The 16,746-nt window shown below is 41.9% G+C and overlaps 2 protein-coding genes across 3 annotated transcripts; both read left to right on the top strand.

Annotated features, from left to right (window-relative positions):
• The first annotated feature begins 1,058 nt into the window (after window positions 1-1,058).
• LOC138896270 (uncharacterized) lies at window positions 1,059-1,684 on the top strand. Its single transcript, XM_070181066.1, has 2 exons — window positions 1,059-1,494; window positions 1,617-1,684. The coding sequence occupies exons 1-2, from the start codon at window positions 1,059-1,061 to the stop codon at window positions 1,682-1,684; spliced, it is 504 nt and encodes a 167-aa protein (XP_070037167.1).
• Window positions 1,685-11,849: 10,165 nt separating this feature from the next.
• On the top strand, window positions 11,850-15,913 carry LOC104100456 (auxin response factor 18-like). 2 transcript variants are annotated; one of them, XM_009607683.4, is made up of 4 exons: window positions 11,850-12,556; window positions 12,675-13,910; window positions 14,453-15,354; window positions 15,461-15,913. In XM_009607683.4, exons 2-4 carry the CDS (start codon window positions 12,795-12,797, stop codon window positions 15,534-15,536), a joined length of 2,094 nt encoding a protein of 697 aa, XP_009605978.1. In that variant the 5' UTR covers window positions 11,850-12,556; window positions 12,675-12,794; the 3' UTR covers window positions 15,537-15,913. The 2 variants fall into 2 exon arrangements, with proteins under 2 accessions (XP_009605978.1, XP_009605979.1); XM_009607684.4 differs by lacking the exon at window positions 15,461-15,913 and having other exon boundaries at window positions 14,453-15,065; window positions 15,143-15,261.
• Window positions 15,914-16,746: the final 833 nt, after the last annotated feature.

Here is a 16,746-nt window from a genome sequence, read left to right as displayed (position 1 = left end):
CCTCTGTCCAATGAGGAGGATGTTTTCGACCTCTGTCCTAAAGCTGGTGAAGGAAAATAAAAGGAAGAGAGCCTCAGTTCCCGAATATCCAAAACCGAAGAAGAGGACGGCTCGTAAGCCGAACAATAATGTCATTCCTTTGACCGTGGAATCCGTTTTGCGTCTAAGGGATGAAGATGAAGAAGAAGAAGAAGAAGAAGAAGATGAAGAGGAGGATAATGAGTCCGCGCTGGCGTTCCGAACGAAGAGAGCCACCGATGCCTCATCGCCGGCTGGATCGACGATGCTCTATGGGGCTCCGCCTCGAACTGAAGATATACCGGAGAAAGATTAAGGTAGAGTCCCCGAACTATCGGATGTCGAAAACGCCTCTCATCGGAGTCAACCGGCAGGGGTTACAATCGAAGAGCCCCTCGAACCCCTCCAAGCCGAGGGGAACGCTCCAAGCGAGTCATTTGGGGCAGCAGCGATCGAGGATTCGCCTACCTTTCCCGCTTTTTCCGCAAGGGTGATTCGGGAAGCTCAAGCTCTGGGAGCGCTCGGTCTAGACAGGCCTCACGATGAAGAAGATCCGTTTCGTGACCTGTTTACCGGTATCGAGGACGTTGCCGGTGCCGGTGATGAATCGGAACTTTTTCACGGATTGCGGCAGGCTTTGAATCAGGTGAGTCTTTAAAAAATTCTTTTTGTCGGTACTGACTTTATATTCGTTTCTTGTTAACTTCACTTCTTGTTTCTTTGTAGGCTATGACAGTCCATTGAGAACAATGTTCTCGTTCCCAGAATGAGCTGCATCGATTGCGGCTGACCTACACCGCGCTACTGACGAGAGGAACTCCCTTAGACTTTCCTTAGGGCAGAGAGAGGAGGAAATAAAAGACCTCCGAGCTGAGCTGGCCAAGGCTTATCGAGATCAGAATGATTTGTCTGAGCAGGTAATGATGCTTTTGAAAGCCTATGGGCTTGATACCGGAACGATAGCTAACATTTCGGTCTCACAGCTGCAGCAAAAAATCGAGATGATCGGGAAGCTTCGTGAGGAGGTCGACGTGATAAGGATGGAGTCCTTGCGGTGGAAAGAAGATATGGACCGCTTTGCTGCAGAAAAAGAAACTGCTCGATCACAGTTATCGTCGTCTGAAACCCAACTTCAGAAAATGAAGGAAAAATGCCTGGTTCAAGCAAGAAGAATTGAGGAGCTTGAGGCTCGGTTGGCCTCTGTACTCGCCAAGGCTGAATCCGATGCTGAAAAGGCGAAGGCCGATGCAGATGCGCTCGTGACCGTCTATTGGGCCGATGCTGAAGCTGCCCAAGTCCAGGCAAGAGAGGCAGCTGAATCTGCTGATAGTCGAGCGCATTGGGTCACCGAACTTGCTAAGTGCCGATCCAGAAGGGAAACTCTCGAGGAGATTCATGCTCGCGGCCTCGATCTCGCGGAAAAGATAAAAAGGGCAAAAGAACTCGAAGCTGATGCTGAAGCTCTGGTTTCTGATGGTGATGACGATGACGATGGGAGCAAGAGTGGATCCGAAAATGGGGGGGGACCTGATAAAGAAGAGACCGCTCCCGGTCGAGAAATTTAGTTCTCAGTTTTTACGTTGTAATCACCCATGCAGATAAATTTGTGTATAGGCATATCTCCCATTTCGCCGACTTGCTTCTATTTTTGTTTCCCGTCTTGTGAGGACTTTATTCGCTTTATGAATGTTTCCACAATGTTTTAAACAACTTAATCAAATTTGGACCTCGTAGTCTCTGTAACCGAGCGAGCGTTTACTCAAACTTGGGGCAATGTAGCCCTTTAGGCTTATTAGTTGTCAATGATTCGATCTTGAAGAAATATAACCCGTGGGCATGATGGTCGAGCGAGTGTTTGCTCGGACTCAAAAATGTAGCCCGTAGGCTTAGTCGAGTGAATGATTCGAACTCGAATTAATGTAGCCCGTAGGCTTAGTCGAGTGAATGATTCGAACTCGAATTAATGTAGCCCGTAGGCTTAATGGTCGAGTGAGAGTTTGCTCGAACTCGAAATAAAAAGTAGCCTGTAGGCTTGGTCTAGTGAATGATTCGAACTCGAATTAATATAGCCCATAGGCTTAATGGTCGAGTGAGTGTTTGCTAGAACTCGAAATAAAAAATAGCCTGTAGGCTTGGTCGAGTGAATGATTCGAACTCGAAATAATGTAGCCCGTAGGCTTTATGGTCGAGTGAGTATTTGCTCAAACTCGAAATAAAAAATAGCCCGTAGGCTTGGTCGAGTGAATGATTCGAACTCGAAATAATGTAGCCCGTAGGCTTGGTCGAGTGAATGATTCAAACTCAAAATAATGTAGCCTGTAGGCCTAATGGTCGAGTGAGTGTTTGCTCGAACTCAAAATAAAAAATAGCCCGTAGGCTTGGTCGAGTGAATGATTCGAACTCGAAATAATGTAGCCCGTAGGCTTAATGGTCGAGTGAGTGTTTGCTCGAACTCGAAATAAAAAATAGCCCGTAGGCTTGGTCGATTGAATGATTCGAACTCGAAATAATGTAGCCCGTAGGCTTAATGGTCGAGTGAGTGTTTGCTCGAACTCGAAATAAAAGATAGCCCGTAGGCTTGGTCGAGTAAATAATTCGAACTCGAATTAATGTAGCCCGTAGGCTTAATGGTCGAGTGATTGTTTGCTCGAACTCGAAATAAAAGATAGCCCGTAGGCTTGATCAAGTGAATGATTCGAACTCGAAATAATGTAGCCCGTAGGCTTAATGGTCAAGTGAGTGTTTGCTCGAACTCGAAATAAAAGATAGCCTGTAGGCGTAATGGTCGAATTGTATCTTAATTCTGATTGCACAATAAATCTCAAAATAGAGGAATTTTCATTGGATATAAGATGCCGATGAAAAAGAGAACTTTCTTCGCAAGTTTTTACACGCCTGGGTTCGGGCCAACCTATATGAGCATGGTTCGCTTCGACCATTTGGCTCTTTACAGTTTTCCTATTGGGACCCTGTTGCTGTGAAATGACTTTCTTGCGGGACCTCGGATATTGTTATAAATGCTGCACGACCAATGGTTGCCTCATTAAAAACCTTGCCGAAAAACCCATTTGGGATAAAACCGGCCTAAGGGAAAAAGAGTGCAACACGTGCTTTCTGGCGAGAGATCCGTCCCTTGTTCGGACTTCTGCAGGGGTCATTTTCAAGATATAAACGAATATGGAAAGGTTGTACCTTAACAGTAGTACTGTTTCAGATGTGATACATTCCAGTTGCTTGATAGCTGTTTTCCGTTTATAACGCCGATCCTGTATGACCTCTTTCCGATGTCCACGAGTACCTGATATGGTCCTTCCCAATTCGTTCATAGCTTCCCTTCATTCGGATTTCGGGTATTGATGGTAATTTTTCTCAACACTAAGTCCTCAGGCTTGAAATGGCGGAGCTTGGTTCTTCGATTATAATATCTTTCGATTCGCTGCTTTTGGGCGGCTATTCGGACGAGGGCAGCTTCTCGCCTTTCGTCTGATAGTTCGAGGCTTGTATTCATAGCCTCGTTATTTGATTCTTCCATCGCGAATCGAAATCTGGCACTGGGTTCACCAACCTCGACTGGTATCAATGCTTCGGATCCATATACTAGGGAGAACGGGGTTGCCCCCGTATTGGATTTTGACGTTGTCCGATATGCCCAAAGGACTTCAGGCAGGATTTCTCTCCATCTCCCTTTAGCGTCGTTCAACCTCTTCTTTAAGTTTTGAATGACAGTTTTATTTGTTGATTCGGCCTGCCCATTCCCACTGGGGTGGAATGGAATCGATAGTATCCTTCTTATCTTGTGGTCTTCGAGGAATCTTGTTACTTTGCCGCCAACGAATTATTTTCCATTGTCACATACTATTTCGGCGGGCATCCCGAACCGGCATATAATATGATCCCAAATAAAGTCTATAACTTCTTTCTCTCTTATTTTCTCGAACGCCTGCGCTTCAACCCATTTAGAAAAATAGTTAGTCATAAATAAAATGAATTTGGCTTTACCTGGGGTCGATGGCAGAGGACCGACGATATCCATTCCCCATTTCATGAATGGCCACGGGGATAGGACCGAGTGGAGTTGCTCTCCGGGTTGGTGGATCATTGGGGCGAACCTTTGACATTTGTCACATTTACGAACAAATTCCTTCGTATCTTTGCCCATATCGATCCAATAATACCCTGCTCTGATTATTTTTTGGACTAATGTGTCGGCTCCAGAGTGATTCCCGCAAGTACCCTCATGCACTTCCCGTAGGACGTAATCGACATCCCCCGGACCCAAGCATACCGCCAACGGTCCATCGAACGTTCTTCGGTACAGTGTTCCGTCCGAAGCCAGAGTGAATCGAGCAGCTTTGGTCCATAGGGTTCTGGAATCTTTAGGGTCCGATGGGAGTTTTTCGCTTTTCAAATATTCAGTATACTTGTTTCTCCAATCCCAGGTTAAGCTTGTAGAATTTATTTCGGCGTGACCTTCTTCGATTACCGATCTCGAAAGTTGAACAACATTCCCCGAGCCCGTATCATCTACCTCGACCGACGACCCCAAATTCGCAAGCGCGTCGGCCTCGTTATTCTGTTCCCGTGGTACATGCCGTAAAGTCCATTGTTTGAAATGGCGCAAAGTGATAAGCAGTTTATCTAAATACCTCTGCATTCTACCTTCTCGAACTTCGAAGGTTTTGTTTACTTGACTCACCACCAGCAAGGAGTCGCAGTTGGCTTTGATGACTTCTGCTCCCAAGTTTCTAGCTAGCTCGAGACCTGCAATCATGGCTTCATACTCGGCCTCGTTGTTAGTCAACCTCATAGTTTTAATAGATTGCCTAATAATGCTACCCGTGGGTGGTTTCAAAACTATGCCCAGCCCGGACCTTTTTACGTTCAAAGCCCCGTCCGTAAAAAGGATCCATACCTCCGATGATGTACCTGATTTCAACAGTTCTTTTTCGACTTCGGGTACGAGGGTTGGTGTGAAATCGGCCACGAAGTCTGCTAAAACTTGAGAATTGATGGCCGTGCGGGGTTGATATTTGATATCGTACCCACTGAGTTCGACAGCCCATTTGGCCAGTCGGCCTGATAACTCGGGTTTGTGCAAAATATTACGAAGCGGGTAAGTGGACAATACACATATGGGATGACATTGAAAGTACGACCTTAACTTCCTTGAGGCGCTTATCAGTGCAAGCGCCAACTTTTCTAGGAGCGGATATCTAGTTTCCGCCTCTCCTAAGGTTCTACTCGTATAATAAACGGGGAATTGCGTACCTTGCTCTTCTCGAACTAGGACACTGCTTACGGCGACTTCCGATACTGCCAAGTACAAACAAAGTTTCTCGTCTGTTTTTGGAGTGTGAAGCAGTGGTGCGCTTGATAGATATCGCTTTAGTTCCTCTAATGCTTGTCGGCACTCCGGGGTCCAAGAAAAATCGTTCTTCTTTTTGAGTAGAGAGAAAAATTTATGACTTCGATCAGATGATCTTGAGATGAATCGGCTTAAGGCGGCGATCCGACCCGTTAGCCTTTGTACGGCCTTCACGCTGTCTACAACGACGATGTCTTCGATGGCCTTGATTTTATCGGGGTTAATCTCTATTCCCCGATGTGATACCATGAAGCCGAGGAACTTGCCCGAACCCACCCCGAAAGCACATTTCTCGGGGTTGAGCTTTATTTTGTATTTCCTTAAAATCTCGAACGTTTCCTGCAAATGAATTAAATGGTCCTCTGCGTGCAGGGACTTGACTAACATGTCATCAATATAAACTTCCATTGATTTTTCTATTTGTTCTTCGAACATTTTATTCACTAGGCGTTGGTAAGTAGCCCCTGCGTTTTTTAGCCCGAAGGGCATCACATTATAACAATACGTTCCATATTTGGTGACAAATGAGGTTTTTTCCTGGTCCTCCGGGTTCATCTGTATTTGATTATACCCGGAATAGGCATCGAGAAACGTGAGGATCTCGTGACCGGCCGTGGCATCGATCATGCGATCGATATTGGGCAACGGAAAGGAATCTTTGGGGCATGCTTTGTTCAAATCCTTATAGTTCACGCACATTCTAAGTTTGTCCCCTTTTTAGGGACTACAACTACGTTGGCTAACCATTCGGGATATTTCACCTCCCGAATGGACCCTACTTTGAGAAGCTTGGTTACCTCGTCCTTTATGAATGCGTGCTTTCTATCGGACTGGGGTCTTCTCTTTTGCTTCACTGGTCTGAACCTGGGGTCCAAACTTAGCTGATGCGTCGTTATGTCTGGCGGGATCCCTGTTATATCTAAATGGGACCAGGCAAAATAATCGATGTTATGGATAAGAAATTGAACGAGTTTCTTCCTGAGTTCAGGGCTCAACCCCGTTCCCAAGTATACCTTTCGCTCGGGCCGGCGCTCGATTAATATGACTTGCTCTAGTTCCTCTATCGTCGATTTTATGGCGTCAGAGTCATTGGGAATCACGAAAGATCGAGGGACCCTTTGATCTCCATCCTCTTCGATTTTCTGGTTGTCTGGCTGGGTCGAAGCCGATGTCTGTGATTGCTATTTGGTGTCTCGTTCTCCTTCCGGGCCCGATCCTTTTATCGGCGAAAGTGAGGACATTGGTTTAGCTTTGTCGACGACGAACATTTCTTTTGCGGCTGGTTGTTCTCCGTACACCATTTTGACACCTCCCGACGTCGGGAATTTGAGGGCCTGGTGTAGGGTCGAAGGCACAGCTCTCATGTTGTGGATCCATAGCCTTCCAAAAAGGGCGTTATATCTCATATCGCCTTCGATTACGTGAAACTTTGTTTCCTGGATGGTTCCGGCCACGTTTATTGGTAGGACTATCTCACCTTTGGTGGTTTCTCATGCCATATTGAACCCGTTTAGGACCAGAGTTGCGGGTACGATCTGATCCTGTAGGCCGAGCTGCTCTACTACCTTCAATCGGATGATGTTGGCCGAGCTACCTGGATCGATTAACACACGCTTAATTTTAGTTTTATTTATGAGTACGGATATTACCAGCGCATCGTTGTGAGGTTGGATGACCCCCTTTGCATCTTCATCACCAAAGGACAGAGTCCCCATGGGTGCGTAATCTTGAGTCCGAGATCGCTTTTCCCTCACCATCGATGTTTTAGTGCGTTTAAGCATTGGTCCCCGGGGGGTATCGATGCCGCCGATGATCATGTGGATGACGTGCTGCGGTTCTTCTTGCTCGTTTTGTTTGCTGAGATCCCTACTTCTAAAATGGCTCTTTGCCCTATCACTCAGAAACTCCCGAAGGTGCCCTTTGTTAAATAGGCGAGCTATTTCCTCTCTTAGTTGCTTGCAATCTTCCGTTTTGTGGCCATGGGTACCATGATATTCGCACGTTTGATTGGAATTTCTTCGGGCAGGATCGGTCTGCATTGGTCGAGGCCATTTAGTGTCTTCGATGCGTCCGATGGCCGACACGAGAGCGGATGCACCAATGCTGAAGTTATATTCTGATAATCGAGGTGCCTCTATAGGCTCGGCATATTTATCCAAGCCGCTCTTACTCATAAGCCCCCGAGAATTTTGTCCTCGATCAATTTTTTGATTATTCCGAACTGCGTTGCGTGCTAAACCGTTGTTCATCCGATCTGCGACGTATGGTCGATATCGGTCTCTGTTCGACCTTTGTTCTCTATCGATCTGCTTTTGATTAATAACTGTCTTGTTCTGATGAACGGGTCCGTACGGGGCCCCCGACTGATCATCCTCGACCCTAATTTTTGATTGATATCGGTTGTGCATATCTGCCCAAGTTACCGCTGGATACTCGATCAAATTTTGTTTTAGCCGATGTGATGTTGTCGAACTTAGCTCGTTCAACCCTTGGGTGAAAGCTTGTACGGCCCAGTCGTCTGTGACCGGGGGTAATTCCATGCGTTCCATTTGAAATCGGGATACGAATTCCCTCAACATTTCTCCCTGCCTTTGCTTTACTTTGAAGAGGTCTGATTTTCTCATTGCAACCTTTATGGCACCAGCATGTGCTTTTATGAATGAATTTGCAAACATGGCAAAAGAATCGATGGAATTCGGCGGTAAATTGTGGTACCAGATCATAGCTCATTTCGAGAGGGTTTCCCCGAACTTTTTCAACAGCACGGATTCGATCTTATCGTCTTCCAAATCGTTGCCTTTTATGGCACATGTGTAAGAGGTGACATGTTCGTTAGGATCGGTCGTACCGTTATATTTGGGAATTTCGGGCATACGAAATTTTTTGGGGATTGGATTCGGTGCCGCATTCGACGGAAAAGGCTTTTGTATGAATTTTTTTGAATCAAGCCCTTTTATCATTGGTGGAGCCCCCGGGATTTGGTCGACCCTAGCATTGTACGTTTCCACCCTTTTGTCGTTGGCTTCGACTCGTTTGGTGAGTTCCTCGAGCAATTTAGTAATTCCGGGAGTAGTCCCCGATTCTTGCTTGTTAGATTTCAGTATGGCAGGCTCTGTTCTGGGGGTGACTTCTCGAAGTGGATTGGAAACCGGCCTGCTTTGTGCGCGAGTTTGGCTCTGTAGCTGAGCTATCGCTACTTGTTGGGCTTGCAACATCTCGAAGATCATGCGTAAGCTGGCCCCGATTTTCCCTGGGTTTTAGGTGTCTTGGGCTACGGATCGAGTACCGCCCTGAATGCTTCTTTCCGGTTCGGAACGCTGGTTTGCTTCCAAAGCTATTTGTGAATTGACATCCAGTGGTATTTCGGCTCGAATCTCGGGTACTTCGATTCGAGCCTCGGGTGGTGCCAAGTTGTTGGTTTCATCTTGAAGGCCGGCTTCGTAATCGATCGGTGAAGCCATTCGATCAGTGGCTATTCGTAGTTGACCCTGAATTGAAGATGTTTTCGAAAATAAGTGCGAGGCACAATGGCATTTTCTTTTTTAGATTTATATCAAATGACCATTGTTATCCTCGGCTTCATGGTGGGCGCCAAACTGTTTACCCGAAAAATGGATAGAGTTGAATTTGTATGCACTTCCGAAGATATGTGGTGCAACTTAATACAAAATGCAAGGAGAGATAAAAGGTGAATGTAGACTGGAGAGAATGTAATCTAGACAAGGCAATCAAGAACAGTGAACCTTAGGATTCAACAAATAGAATCAATCTAAGAAACCGGAATAGCCATTCTTTATTGTAGTGGAATATAATACTTTCATTACAATGTAAGTCTTAGAAAAAACCTATCATCCAGAAATGATAACCAAGCCCTTTTATAGTGGAGGAATTCGGCTCCAAGCATAATAAAATAAACATTCAGTGGGAGACCCATGATAAGTCAGCTTTTCCATAATTTCTGCCAAGATTCCCTCTAGTAGGATTGCAACGGCTTTTGTCTGCGAGCTCGATCTCGCTTAGAATTCTCGATTTTGGTTCGAGCTTGATTTCGGCTCGAACTTGTGATCTTGGTTCGAGCCCGACCCTGGTTCGAGCCCTCGAATTGATTCCAGGTCAATGTTGGTTGGTCTTTGGATTATCAGCACGATAGTTCTACCTGCGTCATGGTTCGATTCTTGTTCGAGTTTGATTATGATATCGATCTCGACACAGACTGACCTCCCCGGGTTCGAGGTTAGGTCGTCCCCCCTTCAGAATCTTAATTCGATACATCACCCTTCGAATCATACCGGACATGCCAAGGCTGAAATCTATTTCGACAGTATACACACATGCATCTTTAAGTTTCAAGTTCACTCATTATTAAGATTATAGAACCTAATCTTACTTTTATCTAACTAGTAATTGCTCCAATTAAGAACATTGATTTTCGACTAGCTACCAACAGATACATCAAATATATGTGGACAGAAATTCAAACATAGATGTAACAGAAAATGCGTGTTTGCAGCCTGCAGTGCATGCAACGTAACTATAAGTACAAGATATTTGTCTTTTACGTACAATTTATCATTTAAGTTGGTTAATTAATATCTATTATTACCTCAGCTTATTATTTAAGCATAATAAGTTAATACGGTTTGAAGTATACATTGCGAGTGTGATTATTTTCCTTGATATGGCAGTAATATTAGCTAACCAGCATTTTTCTTATATAATTGAGTAATTGACTTTAATCTGGCTGTCTTTTAACTTCTGCTTCCTCTAATCAATTATAGGCGGATGAATATTTGTTAGGATTATAAAATAAGATTGTTATGCGTTGAATTTTGAAAATTACTGGTATAAACCATAATAATACCATATTAATTTAATTTTTATTTCGAACAATTTTCTTTTGTTATTAGAAAATCTTTCCTTATTAAAAGCGATTACTATCATATTTGGTCACCAGTTCATTTTTACTCTATATATATAATTTGATTTGTTAGTAGACAAGTAAAATAACATATACTAAAAAGATTTTAAAAACTACAAAAGGCAGAGAGTTATAATTTAAATAGTGAAATAGAGTTGTGTTTATAAAATCACCAGCCAATTATTATACAAGGGAAATGATGTCTAAATCCAAAGTTAGATGGGATGTTTGATCAGTTTTTAACATAAAGTTAGAGGGAGAAAAATAATTTCTCCCTTCTAATTTTATTAAACAAAATTTTATTTATTTGTAAAAAGGATGTCTATTTTTAAGGTGCTTTTGTCAATTTAAACACAAGATTCCTACCGGAGGCGGTAGTTGAGAATTTTTCGCAATGTTGCATGAAGGTAGAAGGTCCTCGGATCATGAACTTTTTTTTCAAAAAATAAGCAATGACGATATCTAGGAAATAAAAACCGACTAACTATGTGCTATCAGCCGTGGTAAATACCTTTTTGAGACCACACGAGCCCTTTAGGATCTCACATAAATGGAGGAACACAAACAATTAGCAGTATAATTATATAGTAGGTGCAACTAATTTAATAATAAACCAAACCAATAGGTGGTTATGTCAAATTACAGTTAGTTAACCTCAGTCAAAATTAAATTAGTGTCCTACCATGGTTAGTCAAACTAACTCTATATTTTGATATTCTTTGGCTAATTAATAAATCACAGCGTTTGCCTTGCTTTTAGAGTAGTATTGACTTCCCATCTTCCACTGACTCTCTACCAGCATCTATATTATCAAACTATAACGATTATTACATTAAATTAATCCAACTTCCCTTATCAAAATGATCAAGTAAATCCAAGAGAATAAATAAATTATTTTTTAATCAATTAAACAAATATGAAAATGACACTTCCTAACATACTATATTTTTTTACTAATACTATAATTCAAGAAAACATAAAGGAAAATGAATAGCTGGCTTTTAAAGATCTTTGTTGTTTTGCTGGCTTCTGAAGATACAGCAGAGTTTCTTCAGATCCGAAGAAAAAGGTCAGAAAAATAAAATTTTATTCAACCAACCAAACCCCATGAAAATAAATTTATCACCGCAACCTTCTCAGTCAAAACTAATTGCACTGAGTTTGTCTAGTATAATTTACATGTACAGTGTAGTTTGTGATTATTATACAGTGAACAGGTTATCCATTACGCACACCAAAGGTAGCGACAATTGCGTAGCCACATACACTAAAGGATTATCAACTGAACACTCTTCATCGAAAAATTATACTGTATATATAGAAACTTATATTGTGTAAAAAATTATTTTTTATATATATATATTTAATTTGAACAACCTTTACAAAATTTTTAGCTTCGTCGTTGCACAGCTTCTGCGGGTTTCCGTAGAAATTTTCTATAAGAAAAAAGAAAAAGAAAAAAGGTAAATAGTGAAAGTTAAAAGAGAGAGAGAGAACTTTTACATGACACACACATACATGTGTGGACATTAGTATACATAGTAACACATACATGCATACATCTATACAAAAACAGAGCGCTCTCTCTCTGTGTGAATATATTTGTTTGCTTTTTGAGACAAAAAGATGACAAAGAGTTTTGTAGTGAAAGCCACACTGTAAACCAGTTTTTCACTTTCCATGACTTTTGATTGATTCTTAGGGTTTTCTTGTTTTTCTTTTTCTTTTCTTTTTTTCCTTGTTGTGTTTCTGTCTGGTGAATTGTGAAGTGGGGTGCTGTTATTTTGTTCTTGGTGTTGGAAACACAGTGTAAAGGTGGAATCTTTTGATTTTTTGGAGCAAAATTACTGAGTTTCTTGATTTTGGGGAGAAAAGTTTGGATTTTTCGGCTGATTTTGAACTCAAAGTGAGTCAAGATTACTGGTAACCTTAATAATTTTGGTGGAGCAGGGGATTTTTTTGTGTTTAATGGATGATTAGAAGGGAATTTCCTGTTTGGAAGCGGTCAAATTGAAGAAAATGAGGAGTTTTGGGTTCAATTTGGTCAAGTTGTTTTAAATTATGTGGTAATTCAACACCCTTTCTTGAGTATTAGAGGCCTGAAACTTTCAAGAAAATTTGACTTTTTTTGGGACTTGAAAACTGGTGGTAGGAGAAATTGCCTGAATTTTGAGATGCTTTTGCAGAGAGAGTACTATGTACTTATAATTGGTATCTCTGGAGATAGATTTCTTTGTTGAACAGATATAGAAAAGGTATGGACTTTGAATTTATATTGTGATTTACTTTGCTTCATTTCTATTATTGTTTTGATAATGGGTATAGTACAATTAATATGCCTAAAGAATATTTGTTTCTTTTATTTGATGACAGCATTTTTTCCATTGCAAGTGTGAGAACAAGTCATCCTAATGGGGAAGTAAGTAGTATTTATGAGCTAAAGAGTTGGTTTTGAATTGATTGTCATATCCGTAAAATTCTGTTGAAATCAAGATGATTACTTTTATGGATCCAAAGGACAAAGTGAAGGAAATAGATAAGTGCTTAGATTCTCAACTATGGCATGCTTGTGCTGGTAGTATGGTACAAATGCCCCCAATTAGTTCAAAAGTGTTTTACTTTCCTCAAGGACACTCAGAGCACGCCTGTGGAAATGTCGATTTTAGGAGCTCCAATATTAGAATCCCGTCTTATATTCCTTGTAAAGTCTCGGGTATTAAATATATGGCAGATCCTGAGACTGATGAGGTTTTCGCCAAGATTAGGTTGATTCCTGTTAGTAGGAATGAAGTTGAATTTAATGATGATGGGGTTGTTGGGATGAACGGTTCGGATAACCAAGATAAACCTACTTCGTTTGCAAAGACATTGACGCAATCGGATGCAAATAATGGTGGAGGTTTTTCTGTTCCGAGGTATTGTGCGGAGACGATCTTTCCTCGTTTGGACTACTCTGCGGATCCTCCTGTCCAGACTATCCTTGCTAAGGATGTTCACGGGGAGACGTGGAAATTCAGACATATTTACAGGGGTACGCCAAGGCGCCATCTTTTAACAACAGGATGGAGTACTTTTGTGAACCATAAAAAGCTTGTTGCTGGCGATTCCATTGTGTTCTTGAGGGCCGAAAACGGGGACCTTTGTGTAGGCATTAGGCGGGCAAAGAGGGGAATCGGAGGTGGACCTGAGACTTCTTCTGGCTGGAATCCGGCTGGTGGGAATTGTATGGTACCATACGGAGGGTTTTCCAGTTTTCTCAGGGAAGACGAGAATAAATTAATGAGAAATGGGGGGAATGGAAACAATAGTGGGAGTTTGATGAGCAGGGGAAAGGTGAAGGCAGAATCAGTGATTGAATCTGCAAATCTTGCAGCCAGTGGACAGTCATTTGAGGTGATCTACTACCCTCGTGCGAGCACTCCAGAATTCTGCATTAAGGCCTCGCTTGTGAAGTCTGCGTTGCAGATCCGTTGGTGCTCGGGGATGAGGTTCAAGATGCCTTTCGAAACTGAAGATTCTTCACGGATAAGCTGGTTCATGGGAACTATATCTTCAGTTCAGGTTGCCGATCCCATGCGATGGCCAGATTCACCGTGGAGGCTTCTTCAGGTAATATGATCTCTGTTTACAGCATCTCTGATGTAAGCACACATATTTCGTCTTGTTTCGATAGACAGAGTCTCATAGTAGTAAAACGACTCTAATCTGTTCAAAGAAAAGATAAACTTAAATGGTGTGCGGCAAACATTTTTTCTAGAGTAAATCATATTTGATTATGTCTTTTGCTTAATATTTCTTGTATAGAAAGAGAGAAATATGCTCCTTGTGTTGGTTATCAGGGATTTTTATGTTCTAGAACAAGATTTCTGATGAGTTCTATGATCTTCTGAAGTTGGAGATATATCCTGTATATTGGTGAAAAATACTTGGAGTGCTCTATCTGTATAAACTCTGTAATGCACAATTTTTCTGCTACCTCCGTTTCGGAGTGGTAAAAATGGTAGGTTTTGTACTTAAAATGGTAGCTTATATTTCCCAAAAGGGGGTTGAATTAGTGCTTACTTGCCAAAGAAGGGGATGGAAGCCGACAATTAATCTACTGTTACTTAATTTAATATGTTCCTCTCTTAAGTTGAGATAAATTGCTGCAGGTGACGTGGGACGAACCTGATCTGCTTCAAAATGTGAAACGTGTCAGCCCATGGCTTGTGGAGTTAGTCTCGAACATGCCTACTATTCATCTTTCTCCCTTCTCACCCCCACGAAAGAAACTAAGATTACCTCAACATCCAGATTTTCCGCTTGATGGCCACCACCTTCCTATGCCGACTTTCTCCGGCAACCACCTCCTAGGGCCTAGTAGCCCCTTTGGTTGTCTTCCCGACAACACCCCTGCTGGCATGCAGGGAGCCAGGCATGCTCAATATGGTTTATCATTATCAGATATCCACCTTAGTAAGTTGCATTCTAGTTTGTTTCCTGTTGGTTTTCCGCCACTTGATCAGGCTGCAGCAAACCCAAGACCCCCGAATAGTCCAATGATTCGCAAGCCATGCAACAGCGAGAATATTTCTTGCTTGCTAACCATGGGAAATTCCACTCATGAAACTACGAAGAAATCTGATATTGGGAAAGCACCACAACTCGTGCTTTTCGGTCAACCTATACTTACTGAGCAGCAGATCTCTCTTAGCTGCTCGGGAGATACTGTTTCTACTGTTCGTACAGGGAATAGTTCCTCGGACGGGAATGCAGATAAAATAGGTAATGTTTCTGATGGCTCAGGCTCTGCACTTAATCAACGTGGTCTAACGGAAAGCTCACCACGTGACACATTTCAGTCCGAACCAAATACTGAGATTGGACACTGCAAGGTTTTTATGGAATCAGAAGATGTAGGTCGCACTCTGGATCTTTCATCGATAGGATCTTATGAGGAGTTATGCAGGAAATTGGCAAATATGTTTGGCATTGAAAACTCAGAGATTCTTAGTCATGTGCTATACCGAGATATCACTGGCACGGTCAAGCAACTTGGTGACGAACCCTATAGGTGCGTCTTTAACTTTCCCATATATACGAGATACTCTACTCTATATCCACTCTATCCAAATTTAATGTAATATTTCTTATGTGTCTTTTCTTCCTTTATTTTGCAGCGACTTCATCAGAACAGCACGAAGGTTAACAATTCTAACTGATTCAAGCAGCGACAACGTAGGACTCAGGGAATAGAGAGAATGAGTAAATCTCCACTTTCCTTTCGAGCTGTACAGCTGGATGATCGAGTGCTCTGTTCCTAACATTTTAACGATTTCGGACACGCTAAAGAAGATATTTACCAAGTTCAAGAGTGGAAGTTTGCGGTTCAGCAAAATTTTCAGTTCGAATGCTAGCTATTTCTCCAGAGCAGTATGTTTACTTTCTATGTTTCTTGGAATTGTTTCTGAGTTTTGTTCAGACAATACCTACAAAGAACAAGATGGACTTGCTTTTTGTGGGCTTTGTCTGCTGATTTTAGAATTTGTTAATGGAAAGCCTTCTAAGAAGGCTAAGTAATGCTACTTCTAGTTTTATGTTTACTTTGTAAAAGGAAATCTGTTCTTCTTTTATATCAATTGCGTACAGTTTCAAAACTTCACAAACTATAAGCTATCATTCTTGACTTGAGCTCTTAGCCCGGCAGCGAGTGCAGACATCCACTGTAACTATATGTTGCTGCTGCTCTCTCTCTTCTTTTCTTCAGCCGAGGGTTTATCGGTAACAATCTCTTTGCCTTTCCAAGGTAGGGTAAAGCTACGTATATTCCACTCTTTCCAGACTCAACTTGTGGGAATATAAGGCAGAGCCTGCTCTAGGAATACAACTTAAACCTAAAAAATAAGAAAGGAATCTAAGAAGCCTTTTTGTCAACATCATTTTTGGATAAGGGGATTTAGAAAGTATATATTTAAAGGATTTTGAATATTTTGCGTGCAAGATAATGTTATGTTTAAAGGGAGGAAGAAATTCCAAGCATTCTTTTTATATTAAATAAATAAAAGAAAGATTTGGTATTTTTGAAGTTGGATTTTATTAATTTTGAGTAAGTACAACAACAATAACAAACCCAGTGTAATCCCGTATATGGGGTCTGAGGAGGTTAATGTGTACGTAAACCTTACCCATACCTTATACAGATAGAGAGGTTGTTTCCTCGACTCAAGGAATAATAGAGATAAGATAAAGCAACCAAGTAGTAAACAAAGATGACAACAATGTATTATGATGATGAGCCCGAATGACACAACAACAACAACAAACATAACATGTAATAATAAAGAACCATGACTAAGATAATACAAAACTAGTCTTAGTACTACTCGTAAGCCTAGGAGGAACACACTACTAACTGTCAACCTACAATCATAATCCTCGACCTCCACACCTTCCTATCGTGGGTCAT

The sequence above is a fragment of the Nicotiana tomentosiformis genome, chromosome 7, assembly GCF_000390325.3.
Source record: "Nicotiana tomentosiformis chromosome 7, ASM39032v3, whole genome shotgun sequence".
Taxonomy (NCBI): Eukaryota; Viridiplantae; Streptophyta; class Magnoliopsida; order Solanales; family Solanaceae; genus Nicotiana; species Nicotiana tomentosiformis.
This window is presented reverse-complemented; position numbering and strand designations above follow the sequence as displayed.